At 43.7% G+C, this 23266-nt stretch overlaps 1 protein-coding gene across 3 annotated transcripts; it reads left to right on the top strand.

Moving 5' to 3' along the window:
* The first annotated feature begins 334 nt into the window (after positions 1 to 334).
* Positions 335 to 22996, top strand: CEP41 (centrosomal protein 41). Of its 3 annotated transcripts, none has more exons than XM_090041502.1 (11): positions 335 to 410; positions 1269 to 1332; positions 5813 to 5860; positions 11228 to 11289; positions 12742 to 12811; positions 13272 to 13416; positions 13993 to 14147; positions 14943 to 15010; positions 15772 to 15886; positions 17331 to 17546; positions 18421 to 22996. In XM_090041502.1, exons 1-11 carry the CDS (start codon positions 378 to 380, stop codon positions 18564 to 18566), a joined length of 1122 nt encoding a protein of 373 aa, XP_089897628.1. In that variant the 5' UTR covers positions 335 to 377; the 3' UTR covers positions 18567 to 22996. The 3 variants fall into 3 exon arrangements, with proteins under 3 accessions (XP_089897628.1, XP_089897629.1, XP_089897631.1); XM_090041505.1 differs by lacking the exon at positions 335 to 410 and adding an exon at positions 5044 to 5081; XM_090041503.1 differs by lacking the exons at positions 335 to 410; positions 1269 to 1332 and adding an exon at positions 1153 to 1209.
* Positions 22997 to 23266: the final 270 nt, after the last annotated feature.

The following is a 23266-nucleotide window of genomic DNA, read 5'->3' as shown; positions in this document are numbered from 1 at the left end:
TTAGCGCTTTTATTAGTATTATTATTTATTTATTTGTGTATTTATTATTATATTATTTATTTATCCCACATTGTGAGCACTATTATTATTAATAATAATAATGTTGTTTATTATATTATATTATATTATATTATATTATGCCGAGTGCCAGCGCCCGGTGCAGCGCCCGGGGGGGCGCCCCCCCCGCGCCACAGGGCGGCCGTGGCCGCGGCGTCCCCGCGCGTTGCCGGGCAACCATTGAGCGCCGGGCCCCGCCCCCTTCGCTCTAGGAGTAAGGCCTCTCGCCATTGGTCGGCGGGCCGGCGGCCGGCCAATGGGCGCGCGGCATGTTTGGACGTGAGAGGGGGGCTGCAGTGCTCAGCTGCCAGTTTGAAAAGATGTCGGGACGGAGGCGCATCGGCGACCCCGAGGTGGGGTCTGGGGTGTTGACGTGGTCCTGAAGCGTGGGGGGAGGCCTGGGAGTGAGGGGTGTTGTGATCCTGAGGGGGTCCGGGGTGGGGACAGGGCTCTTAGGTGGCGGGGGCACGGAAGTTAACGGTCCTGCGGAGAGGGGGTGAGGGAAGGTCCTGAGGGGGTGCGGGGCAGGGGTTCTGGGGAGTCCCAGGGGTTGTGGGGACGTGAGGGGTGTTCCTGAGGTGTGAGGGGCTGAGGCATGGTGTGGGGGGGAGTCCTGGGGGCAGGATTAGAGCAGCGCCGCGGGGTGCCCCGGGGTGGTGGGTTTTGAGGGGTCCTGAGGGTATGAGCGGTGCGGCACCCTGGGGGTCCCAAGATGTGGGGGGTTGGGGCTTTTGGGAGGTTGTGGGAAGTGGGGGTGGTTTTGATGGGGTGGGGGGATGCCCTAAGGGGGTCCCCTGGTGAGGTGGGGGATGCCAAGTGGGCGGTAGGGAGGGTCTCCCTGGAGCAGGGAGGTGCTGGAGAGATTTCCTCCCCCTGCCCTAAGACTCTTTCAAGGACCCATTTGGGGGTGTAAACAGAAGCTGGGGGCTCCCCCTGCAATCCTCCCCCTGACAGCTCTGACCACGTCACCAGCCCTGCACAGGGCTGATTCTCAACAGCTGAGGCATGCCCTCCACAGAGCCCTGCCAGCCCGATGGCTTTACCGTTCTCCACCTCTCCTCATACCCTTTCCTTTTCTTATCCTTCTTTAGACCCTTCCCCAAATGACTCTCTTGAGCCTGACTCCACTGAGGTTTGTAGTGTGCAGGGAAGGTATGTAGCTGGGTGTTGACTTGCTGCTTTTTCTTTTCTCTGTCTTTTTTTTTTAATAGTATTTAACCAGAAGGATTCCCCAGAACCCTAAGTATCAGTATGTGAAAACTCGCCTCGATACTGGTAAGTGCAAACATCAGCTGGGGTAAGAAGCAACAAGTTAAGTTTCAAACAGTAACAAATTCCTTTGCAGTAAATCTCTGCCTGCCTATATTAAGCTGGCTACTCTGTGTGCACACTAGGAAATGACTTCATGGCCTCATCACAATCGGAGCCTTGGATGAGGTCAGACTCATGATGTAACAGTGCCTAGCAAAATGTATGGCCTGGGTTTTCCAGTTATTTTTGTATAAGTTATTATTTTACAAACAACTTGACATTTTAAAGCTTTCTTTTAAACTGCATCATAGTATGTTTATAGTGACGTTGTAGTTCAGGATATCTTTGAGAGGCAATACTTTAAGGGCAACTCTTGCCCAGCAGCTTGTCTTAAAGTCTCTCCCAGATGGACAGTTTTCCAATAAAAGATATCGCCCAAAAAATGCCTGCCCTAAGTCAGGGCTGTTCAGCTTCTAAGTAGCTGGGGGTTGCATGCTGTGAAGCCCCATCCTCCACTGCACTATGCTGTGCAGGTGCCCTAGCACCCACCCCCAGCTCCCTAACCACAGGGCTTCCCCACTGTGCCCTGCCCCTGGGGCAGAAAGTGGAAGCTGGAGGAGAGAAGGGGAGCTTAGAGACCCTGACTGCTGCTGCAGCTAGTGCAGTGGGTATAGCAGCAGCTAGGCTGGGCATGTGGTCTGTGAGCCACCAGTAATTGAACAGTCCTGCCCTAAGTGAGAGAGTGCTTCCTAATCTCCAATCTAGATTTCCCTTGCTTCAGTTTAAGGCCTTTGCTCCTTGTCCTTATGGGTATATAAAATAATTTATCTCCCTCTTCCATTTAACCACCCTTTGGTTATCAAATCCCCTGTCAGTCATCTCCTCTTCAGACTAAATAATCCCAGTTCTTTCAGCCTTTCCTCATAAATCCTGGTTCCCAGGCGCCTCATCCTTTTTTGTTGAACTCTACTAGACACTTTCTCTGATTTGCCCGTGTTTACTTGAAGTGCAGTGTCCCAGTCTGGCAGTATTCCAGGTGGGGCCTCACTGTTGCCAAGTACAGGGAAAGAGGCATTTTCCATGACTTCCAAATAGTGCTGCTATTAATACAGCCCAACACATTTTTGTGCTCCTACTAATACAGCCCGGCACGCGTTTGGCTTTTTACACCAAGAATATACTATTACTTCATAATCAGATTGTCATCCACTGTAACCCTCTGGTACTTCTTTGCAATCCTGTTGCCTAGCCAGTCATTCTCTAGTTTGTATTTGTGCATGTGAGTGTTCTGTCCCAAGTGCAGGACTTTGCACTTATTGTTGAGTTTCATTTGATGAATTTCAGAGGATGTCTGCATTTCATTGAGGTCATTCTGAATCCTTGCCCTACCCTCCAGAGTGTCTGCAACTCCAACCAACTTTGTGTCACCTGCAAATGTTCTCATTCCTATCACCCAAATCAATAATGAATGTATTAAACAACACCAGACTCAGGATAGACTAACTCAGTGCCTCTTCCCACTCAGATACCAGGCCATTGATAACTGTTCCTTGAGCATTATGATCCAACTAATTATGTATCCACCCTACAGTGCAGTCGTCTAAACCAGTGTTTCCCAACCTTTTCCAATCCAAGGCATACTTACGTTAAAAATGTTCTGTGGCACACCCCTCCTCCCCACCTTCCCCACTTCCAAAGTCATTAGAGCATAGCATCTGTACACTGGAACAGCAACACAATACACTTTGGTTCTGTCCACAAAACTAATTTATATAAATGATACGTTTCATGTATTCATTTCTTTAATTTTTCTACTGTGTGACTTTGGTTTTCCAAAATTCCATGGCATACCTGTTCATTTCTGCTGGCACACTAGTTGGGAAACATTGAACTGGACTGTATTTCCTTAGTTTGCTAATGAGAATGTCATGGAAGTCAGTGTCAAGAATCTGGCTCAAATAAAGGTACATCACATACACTGTTTTACCTCTCTCCCCTGTCCATTGAGCCCATTTCTTCATTATAGAAAGAAATAATTTTAGTCTGGCATGACTTTTATTCTGGATGAATCTATGCTGGTTGTTTCTGATCACCTTATTCTCCTCCAGATACCTAGAAATAAATTCCTTGTTGACCTCCTTCAAGAGCCTCCTCAGATATCCAGGTCAGATTGACTGGTCTTTAATTCCCCTGTTCTTCCTCCTTCTCTTTTGTAAAGATGGGCACTATGTTTGCCCTTTTCCAGTTGTCTGGGGCCTAATTTGACCTCTGCAAGTTCTCAAAGATAATAGACAATGGCTCTGCAATTACCTCACCCAGTTCTTTGAGTACTCCAAGATGCACCCTGTCCACCCCAGGTGCTGAGTGTGAAGCTTTCCTCAGTTTCACTGGGAAAAGAAGCAACTGCCTGATTTCCCCCCCATTATTCCTAGCTATATGCCCTTGAACCACTTTAAATGATCTGGGATTCTTCACTCTACTACCTCTTATCACTACACATTTTTTTAATACAATTTCCATTGAGATTACTTTACTTTCCTATACATCTCTCTCATATTAGTTATTTCTTGCATGTTATACTGAAGAAGAATACTGTATTGTATGCCACTGATTCTTTTCTTATGCTAGCAGGACTAAAAATTCCATGCAGTCACCTGCTTATTAATAAATGCATTGAAGGCTGAAGTCTTGGATATGACTCTGTTCATTTTGATCCTCTCTTTTCCCCAACCAGTCTTAGACGCACAGACTTTGTTCCAAGGTCTAAAAATCTGACCTCTGTTCCCGTACTTCTCACCCAGCATCCCATCTCTAATGACTGACAGTCACCCATCAGCCCCTTCTGGATGCTTCCTAAATCAGGCATCTTTCCGAGCCTCCTCTTTATTTAAATCTGTCCGTTTTGCATTTTAATTACTTCCTGGTCCTGACTATTGCAAATGCCCTCTTAGTAATCTCTCTTTCCTCCAAAGAGTCCAAAATGCTACAGCCAAATTGTACATACTTTCATGAAAAGGAAGCTGTTATTCCATCTGCCATCTTCAACAGCTTGCTACCCGTATCTGAATCAAATTAAAAAATACCTATTTTGTGGTAGAGATTGGACTTGCATTCAGTTTCCACAAGCTCAGATGCTTCATCTGAGGAGCTCCAGGTTCTGTAGATACTGTTATAAACTGTGCGGTCTTGAATGTGCATGCAGAAGGCAGAACACCTTCCCTGAAAATCTTGGAATCCATACTGAGAAGTCAAAAAGCAACACGGCTCTTCTGTGAGGGCAGGATAAGCAATTCTGGCTGGGAAAAGTTTTTGCTTTCCTACACCAGTGCAAGTCCAGAGTGATTCTATAGAAGATAAGAACTATTACTTTGCATTTATGCTGGTGTAACAGAGCAGAATTTGGCTTAGTAATACTTACCCACACACGGGAGTACTAGGGGTGGGGATCACTTACTGGTCACACAGTACGATAGCACTGGAGCTAAGAATAGAATGCTGAAGTCATGACTCTCAGTCCTTTCCTCTTATAGCAAAGTAGATGTCCTGGTTACGGCCTTCTAAAAACTGTTCCTTCATTCTGCAAAATGTTGTCAAAACCATCTGTGCTTTTAATTAGAAGGAGGTATTTTGGATGGAACTTGGAGGACCTTCCCTCTTCTTCCTCCACCCAGTAGTTTCAGGAGCTCTGCACATCTGGCTGGCAGACTGTGGATGCCAATCTTTTTTTTTTTGCAGATTCTGCTGAAACTTGGATGGATGCATATGGCATAGTGGTTAAGTGAACACCTATTCTTTACATGCCTGAAAAAGAGATTGACATTTCTGCTAGCAACAGATTTCCCAACTATTTCTTGGAAAGTTTCCCCCCTTTATGTACATTGCTAGATGTACTGAGCACCTTCATCCCAGGGCTGGTTGGCTGAGGCAGTCCACCGAATCTCCTGACTCGCTGTTCAGCAAGATCTTTCATGAGAGATACAGGGGTTAAGTGGAGAAACTTGCATATAGATGTGTGCTATGAAAAAGCAGCAGAAATGATTACTGTTTATTGTGGTTACAAAAAAAATTGGTATGATGAAAGGCGGGGATGTTTATTTGCTTTGGCTTTTGTTGCCATAAAAATTGTTATGGCAAAACCAAAGGCCATGTCTGTTTCCAGCCTGAGAAGCCCAAATCTGGTAGAGCAATGTTTGTGCCAGCTATGTCCTTATTGGGATAATATGAAGCCTCCAAATATGGGAATCTCTAGGGCATGTCTCTAAGCAGGGAATACGTCTGCCTTGTTGCTTATGTGGGACAATGGGTGACAATGGATAACATGTGTTTTGCCCAGAAAACCAGATCTGCCATACCGGGGTATATCCCAGCACAGCTAATCTGCTTCACTTGGCATTTGTTTGTACTCTGAGATCTAGTCTCCTCCATTTATAAGTGTTTAAGCATAATGTTATACAACCCCTTATTGTAAAGAGTCTTTTTACCAAGTATTTACTCTGATTTGTAGGTAACAGCCTGATCAAATGCATGGAGAAATTGGAAGAGAAGAAAAGAAGTGAGTAACTTATGGCCTGGAGGGTCACAGATGGGTTAGTTCAAAGTGCATATTCAAATCCTGCACCATTCATTTTGGTCTTGAGGGTATCATTTCTTTTTAGCATCTGTGCCCAAATTAAGGGTAAACAGGAGCTACAAGCATCTAGTGCTAAGATTGTAGATATCCACCCCATTTCTGTATCAGGTAGCTTTAAGTTTTCCTTCACAATCCTCTACAGCAGTGGTTGGCCTGTGGGCTGAATCTGGCCTGCCAAGCAATTTCATCCAGCCCACAGAAACAGAATATCAGCAGCAAGAAAAATGGTGCCTGGGTCATGGGTATGGTGGTAATAATTTGGTAGCTGGGGAAGTGGCAGAAGTAGTCAGGTCACAAGTGGCAGCTGCCCTTGGGCCAAGCTGTGTTATTTCAGCCCACTGCTTCTAAAAGGTTGCTGACCCCTAGGCTACAGATAAACCTGTATAAAGCATCCATGCAGACAGTTCTGGGAGCTCTTCCAGCAACCCTCTGGTGCCTTGTATCATCTTACTAACCAGGATGGGTGCTGATAGGAAGGACAAAGGAGAAAGAGAAACTCTAGAGACTGAGCAGATCAGGTCAAGGCTGGTCTGGTGATAAGTGATGCTGTTCTTTAATGTTGTTAGAGTGTCTTAGACACCTGCCTAATTAAACATGTTCCTCCTAGGTTTTAAAAACAGTGGGTAATATTTATGCCCAAACTAATTTTCTTAGGCTTTCCTCCCCAGCCCCCTTCCACCCTTCAGAGATCTGGAAAGGAAAGTCTCTAACCCCTCCCCATCCGCTCCCACCCACAAAAAATCAGAATAATTCTGCTTCTGATCTCTCTAATTCACCTGTCCCCACCCCCCTTTCTGGATTATATGTAGATTAAAATCCATAGGGACTAATACAGTATTTGAACACTTCTCCCAGGGGCTCTTCAGCTGATAGGGGCAGTGTTTAGTATAGAGATGGATTGTTTCATGGAAGTGACTATAGCTTTTCCCAATATAATGAACCAAACTAGACTGTAAATGAAATAGCTACACATTCCCTGGGTGCAACTTTCTGTGCATCTTTGGAGTTAAATGTTTGGTTTCTTTCGCAGTTTATTATTATGCAGCTGAATCTGAAGCTTCATTTCTATTAGACCAGTGGTTTTCAACTGTTTTTTAGATTCAAGGCACTCCTCAAAGTTGAGGTACCTCTTGACAGACTTGAGGCCCCCTCAGAAAATACCCGTTCCTAGACTTTTTCTTTTTTAACTACAGAAAAATAGTAGAGCAGTTCTTCCATTGCAAAGAACTCGGACCCAACAGGTCAGAATGTTTTTAACACTGCGTTCTTACTTGAAATCTCTGTGTTTTATCTTGTGAATCATGTTTGCACGCCTACTGGTGCTAGCACCCTTGAATGAATCACATGGCACCCCAGGGTGCCACATCACCCAGGTTGAGAATCACTATGTTAAACTAATATGAGGACCCTTTAAGATCCTCATAATGAGCCAAATTCATCCCTGTGCAACTCCATTGAACTTGCTGGAGTGAATGTAACCTGTTATATTTAATGTTATAGATGTTGAAAACTGATGGAAATCTAACTTGTTCTTCAACAGTTTTTTGTATGTCATTCAGATTTTGTCAGTGAAAATAAGTTGGTCATTTTCAATTTCTGTTTCTAGTCAGTTTTGCTTCTTTGTTCTCACTGGCTGGAACTATCGTGCTTGTGTAGAAGGCAAGATAATTATTTATAGCTAAATAATACTGCTTTAAGGAGACTTGAATATCAGTTTCTTCACATCAGGCTTTTTTATGCCCATCTTCAGGTTTTTGTGGGTTGTTTTTTTTTAAAAACTGTTCCATTAAATATCATAAAGTTCAGATTACAAGGCAGGTACTGTGTCTGGAACACAAATGTGCTTGTAGTTAAGTTTTTGGATGAAATGTTCCTTTGCTTTTTGCTCCTCCGTCTTCTTTTTCTGTTTTAAGTTGTGTGTCTTTTGGGAGAGTCAAAAGAGAAATTATCTTGTTTCACAACATCCTTTGTTGATTGGCTAAGATTTCAGTATTTAAAAAGCAGTGGCAGTCCTGTGGTATCTGTACCATAAATCTTGTTGTGCTTCTCTTCAGTTTTAAATCTCTGCTGCGAATCTCATTTCCTTTTATGAAGAAGTCCTCTTGTTAAATCCCAGTTCTAGAGCACAATAGAAATTTTCTCATCATGCTTTCTACTGAAAAGGCACCTTGTGTTCCCAGGTAATTTAGAAACTTCTTTGCCTTGATTTCTCATGGATAGATGACACCAGTTGGACACAACTTTAAATATCTAGTACAGTCAATTCTCTGTCTCTTCTGTAACCAGAGAGAGTTGGACTCAATACCGCAAATCCACTGGAAAATCAAAACTGATAAGATAGCTGAAACTGTGATTATTTGTCCTTTGGAGCACAGACTTGAGAGAAGCTACCACAGTGTGATCCACTTCTTAAATATTGTTTTCTCTCATTGCTGAAGTACAGAGGTACAGTGCTTCCTAAATACTCAGCTGAATACTTACATTTTAACACCAATTCATTGATACATAATGTCAGAAAATCCAAATGGACTGGCCACGGTAAAGCCAGGTATGTAGTAGTGGTGGTGTGAGGGGCAGCATTTTTTCTGACTCTTTTGACATGTTTGTGGAGGGGGGCAGTAATGTGAATACTGGACTTGTTTGTGTTGAAATGGAGGGTTTAACAAATGATAGTTTTCTGAGCTCAGAAGGGAAGTTGAATTAATAAAGTTCAGAATGAGGTCTTGTAACGAGTTGTGTGAACTGCTTTCAGTGTAAATGCTTCTGGTTTGAAGAGAGTGAAAAAACCATTTAGAAGTTGCAATGTGTGATGATTGTTATAAAAACAAGGTGCAGTTGACTTGTTACATAAGGTTCAGCAACTTCAAACTGTAAGAGGGCTTATCTTTTATATCTTGTATCCAGAGAAGCAAAGGTTTATGCTCATTCATGGCTGTAGATCTTGATCTTTTGGACAATGAATTATATTGACTTGAAGGTCCTGTAGTGGGCAGATGAAACAGACTGTTTGGAAGAAAGGTGTTCTTGCTGCTATTGTGCTATTAGAAATACTCATTATTGGGTCAGTGGCTAATAGCAGCTGTTAAGGTGCAGGCTCAGGGGTCCAAGCATAAAGCACTGCATATCTTGCTGGACTCTAGGTTTAAAATCTAATGAGGGTACCTCCAAATGTTTGTGTTTCCCAGGTGCATGGGGTTTGGCTGATGTGTAGACCTTGCATTTGAATCCTCAAAACCAAGTCTTTATAGACGTATTCTGGACTCTACAACTTTAAAAAAAAATGTTCAGGTCTCTTATACCTATGGCTTTTATCTGCTTTTCTTTGCCACAGATCAGCAAGGCATTTACTACCATGTAATTGGGCTTCATGCTCTAGCATCTCTTTCAGTAGAGTAGAAGGCTAAATTTATGGACTCTTCCTATGCTGTGATAGTGGATGTGGCTCAGGCAAGCCAAACATACCACCCCACCAAGAAAGCATGCGTTTAAGAATACATGAATAGAGACGATGGAAATTATTCACTGATTGTATGTGCAAAAGTTCGGTAAGGTTTATGGTACCTCTTCTGTGTGACTGTCCTAGAGATTTGAAGATCTGCTTCAGCATGCAGCAAGTATAAGCAACAGCAATTCAACCATTTAATTGTGTGCAACCAGGACCCGTGGTGTGGTGAAGGAAGTTCTGTTCCCCTGGTTCTCTTAGCTGTCTGAGCCAAAAGACTGTTAATGAGAGAACTAATTTTATTGTTGGCTTTTATGTTAGCTTAAATCAGGGTCAAATCCCACCAAACTCCCTTCGCATAAGCCAGGGACTAGCCAACAGATGGCAGGATTGAAACATATTTAGCAGCCTAGATTTGATAACAGCTCTGTGTTCCATAACCAGTCTCCCCCCTGCAACCCAAAGCTGGCCAGCTCCCCTGCTGGCACTGGGGTTGGTCTGGGGTATGTTCTTGAAAATAGCAAATACAATTTTGATGAGGATTAGTCCCATTTTTAAAGGTCTGTGATTTCTAAGGGGGAGTGTAGTGGAGAGGGAGAGAGAGAATGGAGGATTAAGGCATGCCTTGCTTTCCTTCCTTCCCCCCCTCCCTCCGCTTTTTTTTAAGGACCCCTGGGTCATAGATTAGAGGATGGAATATGGCTTTTGTGTGTTTAGTAAACCACACACAACTTTGTTTCAACAGCTGCAGAATCCAGAGCTGGAAAAGCCTTGTTGGAGCATCTCTTGTATTTCCCAGCCAATGCAGAAATGTCCCTTATTGCTCATTCTCCACTGTTCTGTCCTGTCTAACTTGAAACGTATTAAAGAGGTTTCCCTCTTCCCTTCGGAAGAGTGTCTCATGTCAGGAAGCTTGTCTAACCTTCACCCGCTGTTCGTAGTCGTCTCTCTTCATCTCTCTTGTTATTAGATATCTCTTGTTGCTAAATATGCCTTCTTGCTTGATGTACAGTTATTTGAGGAGGCAAACAATCCTGCATCTGCTTTTATCATCACTTGGTCAAAAGAAAAATTAATAAAGCTAAATACATGCTGGTCCTTCCAACAGCTTGATCAGTTTTGACTTTTTACGTAGTACTGATGTAACCTGTACAGTTGCTTTCTGGTAGTGAAGTGTACCTGGATGCAGATGCTGTATAACGGTCACCTGTCTTTGCAGTTCCAACTAAAAATTTCATTCCTTTGTAGAGAATTCATATTGACAGACAGAGGGAACCAAAATGTGACTTTCTTTAACTTACAATAAAATGAGAAGAACTGAAGCAGCTTAACCAATAAAATCGCAGTAGCTAAATGTATTCTTTGTATGTGACTGCTTCCAGAACTTAAAGTTCTGGGACAGAGACACTAACTTTTCTGTAAACAGTACAATAAAAATTCAGGTCACAGAACATTGCTTTTGACTTAAGAGGCTCCACAGAAGTGGGTGAGATCTGAACGGGAACAGAAGGGGAGTTAAGCACTTTGAATGGCTTTCCACTGTTTAGTTTAGCTTAAAATGATGCCATTTGGGGGTGGGAGGAGCGGGGACTGGTTGGATCTGCCCCTCCCCTTTCTAATCATACCTGTTAAGAGGCAGAATCTCTCTATAATTGATATTTTTCTCAGCCCTTCAGGTTGGTTCTCATGTTCCCTGTAACCTATGTCGGCCTGAAATTCTAGTCCCTTTAAAAACCTGATGGGTCAGAGTCTTTACAATAAGAGCTCTTGTTGAGCCTCATAGTCGGTATTTAGAGGAAATGGGGTTGGATATAAAGACATGTTTCTTTCTGTTTTTCTCTTGAAAGATTACAGACACAAAAAGGATGAGCTATTCAGAAGACTAAAGGTGACTACTTTGGCCCAGCTGGTATGTACACCTGTTTCTAACCAGTTTGTAATAATCACCTATATTTGCTAATTATGATTAGGTTCTTGTTGGCAGAACTTTGTACACAATATGATGTGTGTGTGTGTGTACACTTGAAGCTTTTTCTGGAGACTTATTTGTATTCGTGAGTTTTGCCCCTTTCCTTGTGGCTTTCTTTTGGCAGAAGGTTAAAAAGAAGTGGAAAATCTAAACCAGACTTCTAGAATTGCAGATCATTTTCTGCTGTAACTGAAATCAGTGGCAACTGCGCATGCTCAGAACCTCTGAAATGAAGCCTTAGGTGTTTCAAGAAAGCATCCAGAAGAAGTGAACAATTCTGGAAACTTAGTTCTCTCCATCTGTGAAATGGAGATTTTCTTAATGAAAGGAGCAGCATATCAGATTGCAAACTGGTCACAACTGTGATCCATCAGCAATTATAGGCCAAAAGGGTTGTTTTTAAGGTTCTTTTTAATGGAAGAAATATGGCACACTATGGAGAAAATATATAAGAAAAAACTGAAAAGACAAAAATGCAACAGCCCAAGAGTTTGTCACTAAAGGTATTCATTAAAAGAGTCAGGAAAACCTGAAAGGGAGATGTCCACTTCTGGAAAGAGCACAGAAGGGAGCTTAAACTTGCCTGGATAGAGGTTCCTAGACAGAAACTGTCATTTGGTTAGTCTAACTGACTTCAATAGGATTACAGCAGAGAATCGATTATTCAAAAAGACAGTTAACCAGAAGGTTTTGTATTAACAAAACCATAAGCCTACAGTTGGGCTTGGCTTCTCAGAATAGCAACTACATATTTTTTATTTACTAGCACTTTGAGATATTTTAAAACATTACACAGCACCATATAGTTTATTTCTTGTTTTATAATATTTGCTGTGCAGTACAGTAATTATAGTTTTCAGGACTCCATACTGTAGTGTCTGATTATCTGGGAAACTTGATTATCTGGAGTGATGGTGGTGCTAATTATTCTGGATAATCAACAGTTTATTATATCTACCTGGGGAGGGTTGCAGGCTTGAGCCTTAAGTGATGCATGGATAGGGTTCAGTGCTGGTCACCTTTCAGGATTGATCTTGCACGTGGTACAAGGTTGACCCTGCAATGCTGTGATTCTTTCCTATAAGGCAGGGTGGGTTTTGAAATGTGTAGCCTGTTACTTGAAAGGCAATTTTTTAAAAACGTGTTGAGATAAGCTGGGACTGTTGTGGAATGAATTGGGTCTTTTCATTCTGACATTGGATTATTTCTTCTTTTTAATAAAGATGCCAGTGCTCTTTGGCCTGGGCCAGGGACTGATATTTGAGAAGTAAAGCCAATAGAAGGGGCAGTCTTATTCAGTGTGCTCTGATATACCTGGATCTCTGAAGAATTGGTTTTGCTGCCTCATGTCCCAACAAGAGTCTTGGACCAAGTTTTGTTTGTTTCTTCCAGGTCATCCATGTTGCTTCCCTGTCTGATAAACCGTTAGAAGTGACAGCTGAGGAAATCCAAAAGCTGGAAGGTAATGCTCTTGACTGAGGAGAGAGATCTACATCCTTGTGTTTCCAGTTTGATTTGTGCCCTTTGAGGCTGGAGTTCAGTGCCTTGGCAGTTATCATGCTAGCAGTCTTTCTGGCAACACTGGCCTTGTTATTCTCATTGTAATTCTCTAGTGTGGGATGTATTTGACTGTCCTTCCTGGTCACTTTTACTGCATGTATGTCTTTTTGCACTCTGTCCTTCAACCTTCCCTCAGAAATGAAGCCTGCTGTTCACCTGGTTAATTCTTCCAGTTGCTGACAGCTAATAGTTTTCACCCACCCCCCTGCCAAGTGGTAGAACTTCTGTAGTAGAAGAAGATTTCCTTGCATTTTGTAGAAATGGTCCAGAGTTATTTAATCCGGGTCTAGATCCAGACTTCTCCCAGTGGTCTGAGAAACTGCTCCACAATTCTGTTTTTTTCAATGTCTTTTTTTTTTTAGATGGTAATGGCATCGTTTCAGATGGTGATGTTCAACTCAAAGCTGGGACAAATGGGAAGGCAAGCCCTGTTGAGAACCCACCTAGTCCAGTCCTATTCATAAACAACACTGGTGGTGGAGAGTCATATCGGTCTACTTTGCAAAGGTATCTGATAGCAATGTACAAAGAATGGCTCTCCTCTCTTTCTCCTCCCCCTCCCCCCACACTATATTTCTCCTATGTCCCCCTGTGCTTGGAGTACTCCTTTTGTCACTGCCAAGCCTCGTACACAATACATGTCCCAGAATTCCAGTAACCGTCTTTAAAGCACTGTCAGTGGCTACTTTTCATGGACCAGTCATCAAGGTGATGGCTGATCCCAAGCTCTCATATGACAAAATCTGAAACCATTTGTCTGTGAATAATTCATTGATTTTGTTTCTTGTCATAATGTCTGGGGCTCAACTTGCATCAGATCAGGCCGAACTTTGGATGTTCGGTACTCTGTAAACTCATGAGGAGGCTAGTTACAAAGGGAATCAGTCTTCTAGAGAAACAGAGGACAGTCTGTCTGTAGTGGTCCATGTGATTCTTTGAAGTGTGATAACAAACTTAGAAGAGTGATGGAAACTGTCCATTGGACAAGTTAGTAACTGGAAAGTATCCTGATCTTAATGAAGAGGCAAAGAATTGTTGACAGCAGATTCTGATGCAAACTCTCATTTTTTTTTCCTCCTGTAGCCTGATAAGTGGTGTCGGTGAGCTAGACATACACAAGGACACACCAAAGAAACCTGACACTAATGATACTAAAGATGGACCTTATCCCGACTGCCCCTTCCTGCTGCTAGATGTACGGGATCGAGATGCGTACGACCAGTGTCATATTGTTGGAGGTAAGGGAGAGATGACCACTGTGGGATTCCCATGAGGAACCTACCTTAGTTGCGAGCTATGTTCAGATTCTGGCCCTCTTAAATTTCTGCCTCAAATGTGCATCAGTGAGGGCCCAGTGCCAGTTTTTCTCATTAGTAGCGAGTCCCATCCTACAACACAAGACATCAACTGGTGCCTGAAGTACAGAGCAGCTGTGCAGGGAAGAATGGCATAGAGCTATGCACAATGTGCTCTGATGCTGATGAGGGGGCCTGTAAGGGGACCACTGGGAAAGCCCTGCTTAGAGTAGTGACTGTGCCCTGCCACTTCCCTATTCCAGTTCCAGGTTGGTAGACAACAGAGGCAGTGTCTGCCTCTTCAGATATAGAGCAAGCAAAACAAGCAGAAGAGGGACCTGGGAAGTCAAGCTGATAAGAATTTCCAAGATCTTATCTCTTATATAACCCCTGCAATACTGGGAAGGGGGAAGCTGAGCTGAAGTTAACCCTTGTTCATTGGGAACTAAGTTTATGTTCCCTGGATGGGATATGTCTGCCTGCTTCTGCAGCAGTCCTGAGGGCACTGCTGTCAAGCATGGTCTGCTAGCCTGCTTCTCTTCCACATGCCAGAGACTGAGATCTTGTGAGGGGCAGCCTCACCGCAGCTTCTCTGCCTTATTTCTGAGTTTAGCATGGGCAATATAGGAGCAGGTAGGTGGGGTGTGCTGGAGAGGGACACCTCACAGTGGTCACTTAATTCTAAACTGATGGACAGGAGCAGTCATTTCTTAAACCTTTTCTTTCTTGTCTTTGCAGCGTATTCCTACCCAATTGCAACACTGTCCAGGACCATGAATCCATACACCAATAATATTCTGGAATATGTATCCTTTGCACAGCCCTGGATCTCAAGAGAACCGAACTTGTAGCAAAACAAAAGCCAGTAGTTCTTCACTGACCTTAATGGGACTACATTAAGCCAGTAGGATGTTTTCAGGGGCAGCAGGATGTGACCCTGCTGTGGTGCACATGATTTAACTGATGCTGGGGTTCTGTTCCCTTTGCTGAGCACCTCTGCTGCTGAGAAGCAGGACATATTAGCCTTGGCAAAGTACTTTGCTAATGTGACTTTCTGTGCAGCTTTTGGGTGTATAGCCAGCTTGGGGCATTTCGGCCCAGTGCTGCCTTTCACCGTATGGGCTTACCCAGCTTTTCTCCTGTGGGAACCATAGTGCAGCTTGGCCTCTCTGAAGGATTGAGAGGAGATTATCAGAATTAAGTGGACAATTTTCAAAGCTCTAGATTTCCATAGACTGTGGGAGGGAGGGATCTGTGTAGGCCTTACTTCTTACTGTTGTCTTCTATGTTGCTAGATAAACTAGCAGAACTGTCATGGAACAAGATCTTCTCAGAGATTTGAATTCCAGAATTGGGGAGTGAGCTGTGCCCTTCCTGGAGTGCTAATGTTAGGTTACAGGAGGGCCATATTCTTGCTTAGTAACCACACAGCCTGGCAATTTTCCTGCTTTCAGATTGGGTCCTCCTGCATCTTTGTTGTTTTTATAGCTTTGGGAAGATCTCAACTATCTGATTCAAATTAAGTCTCTGAAAAATGCATAGGATCTTTGACACAACTGCCTATCAGAAAAATGCCCATGGAAAGATCATTATCTTGTACGATGATGACGAGCGAATAGCCAGCCAGGCTGCCACCACCATGTGCGAGAGAGGCTTTGAGAACGTATTCATGTTATCTGGAGGTGAGGGGTTTTTTTCTGGCAGATCAGTGCAGGCACTTGGCTAGGGTTTGGGGTTAGCTCTGCCGACATAACTCCATCAGTGTATCTCAGCCCTAAACAACTACATCATGACTGCTCTGGTCTCAGAGCTCTCAGCTGGAGGCATCTGTCAGTTTTTTGAATTGTGGGTTGGTTTGGTGAAGTGTCTTATAGGCAGGCACTGGGGATTTTTAAAAAATTCTCCCACCAGTTCTAATGCTGAAACCCTGGTATAAACAGGAGGCAGTGCTGTCATGTGAATGAGATCCAAAGGCAGTGGTGGTCTTAAATGCTGACAGCTGATCTATGCTAGCACAACCCATGCCTGCCAGAGCTGGCAGCAATGGAGAGCCCTCAATGGCACACAGGTGCTAAAGCAACCATGGGAGAAACTGTAAACAAGGTTTAGGAGGATACCACAGAATCATGACACTTTGTTTGCAAATGATCTAAAATAGGTAGCTGGGTTTTTAACCCCAGTCCTCAGAGATTACAGACTAGTGCACAAATCCATCCCTCCACAGAGTCTGATTTACTTCCATTACTTTCATTTAGTTCCATCACATTGCACCACGCCATGTTAGCTTTCACTGAGAGCAGCCTAACATCCTGTCTTCCTGTTATCTCCAAGCATTTCTAAAGTTCGTGAGAATCCAAGATTGGACCTCTTAGTTTCTTTAGTATCTCTTCAGTCCTTTGCTGAAGGGTAGAGACCCTAAATAATATGGTGGTGGAAGCATTTAGACTTCTTTCCACTCTTACACCTTGAAATCTGCAGTCTCAGCTTTGAAAGCCTAGTCCTTGTAGCTGCTTTTAACGACTGGATGTTTCCAAGGATTTTCATCTGCTACAAATTGTGATGCTTCATGCAATAGCCACAGTTTCCATTGGGCAAAGGCCCATTCTTTTTCAAGGACTAATTCTACAAAATGCCAAATATCTACAGCTTCTACTGAAACTTGGGGGAGTTGGGAGTGCTCAGTACTTCTGGGGCTATGGATCTAAAGCAGAGGCTCCCAACCTTTTTTTTTTTTTTTTTTTTTGCTGCGACCCTAAATCCAGGTTGCGACCTCTGCCGCCAACTCACTCATACCCGTTGGCAGTGGCAGAGCCCAGGCCAGGCTGAGATGATGCGGGGGCAGTGGTGGTGAGAGCTGCATGGACTGTATGCCGGGAGAGCCCCACAGGTGGGAGGGGCAGAGCCCCCCATGATCCTGATTTGTGTCGCAACCCAAGGTTGGGAGCGACTGGTCTAAAAACTTCAACAGTTAAAAACAAAAAAAAACAAAACACTGTTATGTAGATGCAATTACGGGGCAAGAATCAGAAACTCTCCTTCCCACTTCTAATCCAGAGACAGATATTTTCAAGAGGCTGGTCAAGCACTGCGAATGATGAATTATTGTATGCTCTGTATTGCCCGCAGGCCTAAAAGTCCTTGCACAGAAGGTGCCTGAAGGACTAGTCACTGGCTCATTCCCAACATCCTGCCAGTTGACGACCCAAACTTCTTCTGCCCGGAAAAGGGCCAGCCCTAAAGTGCCACCCATGCCCGCTGAGAATAAGTGGAGATTTACTACAGAAGATCTACAAAAGATAAAGTGCTACCTGGAAGAAGAACAGATCCCTTCAGATACTGCCAGTAAGACCCCTTAACAAACTATGTGATTTTGCCCTGGTGGCCCCTGAGTTTGCAAAGTTCCCACAGACTCTCTTCTGAATTGGCTATTGCACCACTTTCTATTTGTAATCAGGTGTCTGGGGAAAGGAAGTCAGGATTTGGCCCATAAATTACTAAAATCCAAGACCAGTGTATTGGCAGGTGTGCACCAGGCCACCCAGAATTTAGGAACCCATGGTCTGTTTTAGTGAAGCCTTTCCATTTCTTTCTCACACTTGTTGCTAGAACATGGTTATCTGGCTTCCTCTCCAGCTGCATCAGTGATGGGGGATGTTGGGGCAGGGCAGTAATGGTACATGTTTCAGGAGCAGAACCTGCCCTATGAGCCTTGAAGAGGGCGTGACCACCTAAATGAAGGCTGAGCACAGTGACGATGGTAGCAGATGTGGGTGGGGTGGGGTGTGGGGTGGTTTGCTGAGGGTCTAAAGTACAGAAGGATTGTGAGGTGGTGGTTGACCCATCTGCTGACAACCTTTATGGATGCTGGAAACAAGTGTGGCCATGGCAGATATTCACCTTGTCCCTCCACGAGTGATTTCTGAGCATCCTCAAAGGGCAGGCATCAGGCAGCCCTAGAGCAGGAAGGGCTTCTTATAACACTTGCCCTGCTTGTCCCGCATCCTGCTGCTTTGTTTCCAGTAGATGGCCACTGCCTTGAGGAAACATCAAGATGTATTAGGTAATTGGTCTAGAAGCTTATAATTAAAACTCATACCAAGGTATTATTTCCATCCCAAGCTCTTCTGGCTCAGGTAGCACCCACCCCCTGCTGAAACAAAATTGCTTTGTACCCTTGTGCACCGCTTCACACAGGTTTCTGGTCTCTCTTCCTCAGACCGCCTTAACCGTGGTTCCTCGGGCCGGGACTGCAGGGCTTCCACTGTGAGGAGCAGCCAGAACCTCTCCACCACCAACTCAGCTGGCTCCCTTGCCACCCGCTCCTTCAGCAGCGGCAGTCTGCAGAACAAACCCTGGAAATAAAGACAGCATCTCCGTTCCATTGAATAAATGAATGTCCCAGTACATCCTGCTCAGTACATCCTTTTGTTGTTTTAGGAAGCTGCTAAGAGGAAGAAAAGAATGGTATAAGACTAGCAGGCGGGGAGAGGGCGGGGGATCCAAGATGCCTGACATTCAGTAGAACAGGAAAAAGTACAATTTTATAAGACTCCTCATAAATGGACAATGTCAGGTCAAAGTTGTTGGAATGGTGAGTTTGGGGAGGGCAGGAAGAGCTCTCTTTAAAGCCCCTGACCAATGGAAGCTGTCCTGTGAAATGTGTAACATAAGGAAAAAACCAGTTGAATTTGTGCTTGTAACGATTATTCTTTCCAGTGTCCTACGTAGCACTGCAGCATCATGTTAATAAGTGAGACCTTGGGAGATGGATAGACCAGAAACTAACTGCATGCACAAATCCTGGTGTCTACCTGAAATGCTGAAACTGAACAAACAGCCAAAATGGTGGAGAGTGAGAGACTCAAGAAACATCCTTTTTTACACGAAATGTATTTCTTATAAGGGCATTCTTGTAAATATGCAGCATGCTATCTTGAACCTGACGGTGTCCCTTCCCCTACAGTACTGTTTACAAAATGCTTCTGTATTTTTAAAATTGAGTTGGGGCAGGGAAAAGATTTTTTTTTTCACCCCTTAGAGTTATGAACACCTGTTTTTTATTATGTTCTATTTGTTTCATGCTGAAATTGTAATATGCTGGTTGTGATAGAAGATGCTTTATTCTGTACTGCTTGTTTTCTAAAGGAGGTTAGGAAGCAACTTTGGGCATGATCCTGTGATGTTCTGAGCGGAAATTTGATTGACTTCACTCACAACAGGATAAGCCATCAAGGTACAGACTGGTTTAAATCCGTGCCACTGAATTGCCGTTAGCTGGGACTGAAGTAGCAGAGAGAAGTACAAAGCGAGTAAGGTGGATGCCCTGAAACTCATTGTTGCTATCTTCCTTATGACATCACAGTGTTGTGTGAAGTAAGCGCATCAGGATTCAGTGCAAGGTTTCTGCAACCGTGCTGCAATGTCAAGTGATTGGCTGGCCATTTCCAGCTCTTCTGCTTAACACAATGTTTTTCTCCTTCCATCTGTCTGGGGAGCGAGGAAGCAGAAGATGTTTCTGGCTGACTGAAAGGCTCTTGGCTTTTCTGTATGACTTACCTCATTCGCCTGCTCTCTCCGGACTTGCTTGGGCAGTAGCAGAATGGCTTTGAACAGAGCTCATCCGCTCTGCCCAAGGCAGTTTCTCACCTGACGTGATCTTTGACTGACACTGCAGCTTTTCTGAGCTGCTTGGAGCCAGAGGCTGAAGATTGCCCCTCTAAGCAGACTGAAGGCCAGAAGTTAATCAGCCTGCCTTCCAGGATCACAGGGATCACAGTAAAAGAGAGGAGGCAGAAGAGTTTCACTTGATATAGAGCAGGGTCCTTCACTGCAGCTTTAGTGACTAGCAAGGAAAGGCTTGAAACTTTCTCTCTGTATCTTGATCCCCTCTCTGCAGCTGTCTTTGGGGAGAAGGGGTCTGAAGTTACATGGCTGCGGAAAACTGTCCAGTTATCAATGACATTCCAGCAAGGCTTCTCGGTACTAGGAGCTGCCGAATCTTAGCGAAGCTGAGTCTGGTGACTTACTGGGAAACTGAAGGCTGAATGGAGAGGGCGCTGAAGTGTGAATCCAGGTGCCATTAGTCAAAGATAAGTGCTCCCAGCCACAGCATCACTGGCTTGTACTTGCCTCTTTTGTAGTGTCTGGATAGAAATTATTTGATGCTCAAGCAGGGTTAGGAAATAATGGGAACCAGCTGTTGGAGCAGTTACTTAGGAACTCTTGCTTTCTGCCCATTTGTCTGCAGTATTATTTAAATTTTAGTCCAACTACTCTTGTCTTAATCAGGCAAGAACAGGCTCCCAGTTCTCCAGGGGTACACATCAGCTGGAGGTAGCCGTGCTGGAAGCACAGGCTTACACAAGATGACAGCATTTTAATCCTTTGCCACCAGTGTAGATGTGTGTGTGGGTTTTGGGTTTAGATGAGAGTGAAAATGTGTTAGATGGTCACTCCTGCTTCTGGAAATTGACTGATCTCTTAACAGGCTCCCACTGGCTCTTATCTCCAGAGCCTCAGAGGCAGCAGTTGGAAGCCATGGAAGTTACTCTTTCAGGACCTTTAATCTGAATCCTTAACAAAACAGTGATTGCTTGGTTAACTTTCCCAGGACCAGGAACTAGTGTTTTAACTTTTATCCTGCATTGTCAGAGTGCCGGCGACTGATGTGTAATGTGCTGAGCACCCTCATTTCCCGCTGATGTCAGTGGGAATTGAGGATATTCACCATTCTGTCAGGATCAGGCCACTAGTCATCACCAGAAGTTAATGTGTGGAATACTTTTGAGGTGTATGACCTGTTGTTGTATTTATATGACCAACAGCTTTGTGTCCTTAAATGTGAAGGCTGTAAATGGATTCACTTCTCTCTTTCCTTACAGAACTAGTCTGTGGCACTGCTCTGTGGACTGAAGTGGAGGGTAGATTCCCTGACAATGTGAACAGTCTCACTCTTTCGAAAGAGACACTTTGTTATGCTGTAACATGCCAAAAAAATCCATGCTTTTCAACCACTGAAAGAGCAGACGTTGTTGAGTGGGCTGGCTGGGTGGCATAGATAGACATGTGACAGCTGTGAGGATGCCAGTTATAAGGTGACCGTATGCTACAGAAGAACGTGTGATCCAGGGCCTGCACAGCTGGTTCACCTCATAGCTCTGAGCCAGAAGCAGTCTTCTGTGCTTCTGTGCTCAGCTCCTACCCATACAAACAACTCCTACTTCTAGAGGGGGACCTGCATAAAATCCTTTGAGGGAGGTATTCCAGAGGTGCCAGCCAATATTTATCCCAGCCCATCTCACCCCAGGCACTTCTGAGAGCCTAAACTACATTTGGCGTTTTTGTATATTTTCATTAAATACCTATATTTTTATAGGTAACCAAACCCTGCTCGCAATTAAAATGGAGCTCCCTGCTCCCTAAGGTAGTCTGTGAAGTTGCATTTTAACTTTGTACAATTGATTTTTACAGGGTTTTCTGTGCATATATTTTGGGTTGATGAGAAGTTGTGGATTAAAATATTAAGTGGATTGGAGGCCCGGATACTTCTCTTGGATTTACCTATAGGTAGGCAGAAATATCTGCCCAATAGGTCTCTTAGATTATGTCAGTTTTTGTCTTATTTATCTCCATAGTCTGATTTTTAAGTTATCACATTTCTAGTCAGTGAGAAATTTTGGGGTTTTTTTCATGGATTAATTTTATATTTAATGAGCTAATGAGGCAATGACTTTTGCTGACTTTGGGCTCATCGTTTGTTTGGTTTTTTTTAATGATCAGTGGTAATACAAGTCTTTAGAGAGTAATTTAATTGTCTGATCCCAACTAGGGAACCGTGTAAGTACACATTGTCCATCCTGCCTCTATTCTGTGATATTGAACAAGTCACTTAAATTCTTTGAGCCTCACGGTTCCCATCTGTAAAATGGGGCTCATGATCCTTCCTTACCTTAGAGGGATGTCACCGTGGGGCTGTACAACACGATATTTGCAAAGGGCTCAGAAAAAACATGATTATCTTAGGACAGCATCATATAAATGCCAAGTATCTTATTGACTTTGGTCATCTAGGGTAGCTCACTGACGCACATTAGTGTGCATTTGATATTGATGGGCTTAATTCACCCCTTCCCTCTAGCTTGTTAGACTTCCCCCCTTTTCCTTGCTGTCATGAAATAAAAACTTGATTGAAACAACATCCCCCACAGAATCGATTAGCTTCTCCTCTAGGATAGTTTACCATATTATTGCACCCCAAAAATTTGCTACATCAGGTCAATGTAGCAGAATGCTTTAAAATATGTCCTGCAGAGGTAAGGACAGCACTTAAAACATTGGGACCAGCATAGTTCTAACCGATCCATCTTTTATATGGTGTAGTAGGTATTTAAACAGTGCAAGCATCCAGGAATATTAGGCACATTCAGGAAGCAAAAGTGAAATGCGGCCAGTTTAAAATTGGAAATGAAATGTGTCAACTTTGCAGTTGGGGGATGAAGAATGTCTTACCATCTACTGTCCAAAATCTTCTGGGGTACCAAGAAGCCCTTCCCCCCTTTCTTTTTAATTGGAGGGAGGGCACCAATCTGAATTGTTTTAAGGTCTTTTTAATCCAGGTAGCAAACAGACAGCTAAAATGTTCCACTTTATCCTCCCCTTGTTGTATGCACATTAGGTTAACTGTGTCTTATGACTTGGCTGGTATCTTTTGTTTGGGGTGTGGGAAGGGAGTGTATAGTTTCTGTATAGTCTGGTTTTCAAATGGCTTAATTCAATAAAAGGCAAATGATGCAGCATGGATCAGTATCTTTTTGCTTTAAGTTTATAGGGATGACGGGCAAACTCTGGGACTACGTGTAGCAATGGGTTTTCAAAATGGATTGTGGCTCGGACCTTCTCCCTACCCTCTGTGTGACAAGGGAATCAACAGTAGGGTTGGGAGAGGATAATAATGGAAATAAATCGTTATCCACAAAAGGGGGTTTCAGTATATGCAGGGCAGTGAAATCTTTGCCCAGCATGTATAAGCCAGTGGTTCTCAACCTTTTTAGACTTGATGCACT

Source organism: Crocodylus siamensis, chromosome 4 (genome assembly GCF_052110815.1).
Source record: "Crocodylus siamensis isolate JL-2025a chromosome 4, ASM5211081v1, whole genome shotgun sequence".
NCBI lineage: Eukaryota > Metazoa > Chordata > Crocodylia > Crocodylidae > Crocodylus > Crocodylus siamensis.
The sequence above is the reverse complement of the archived record's forward strand: the minus strand, read 5'-3'. Positions and strand labels throughout refer to the sequence as shown.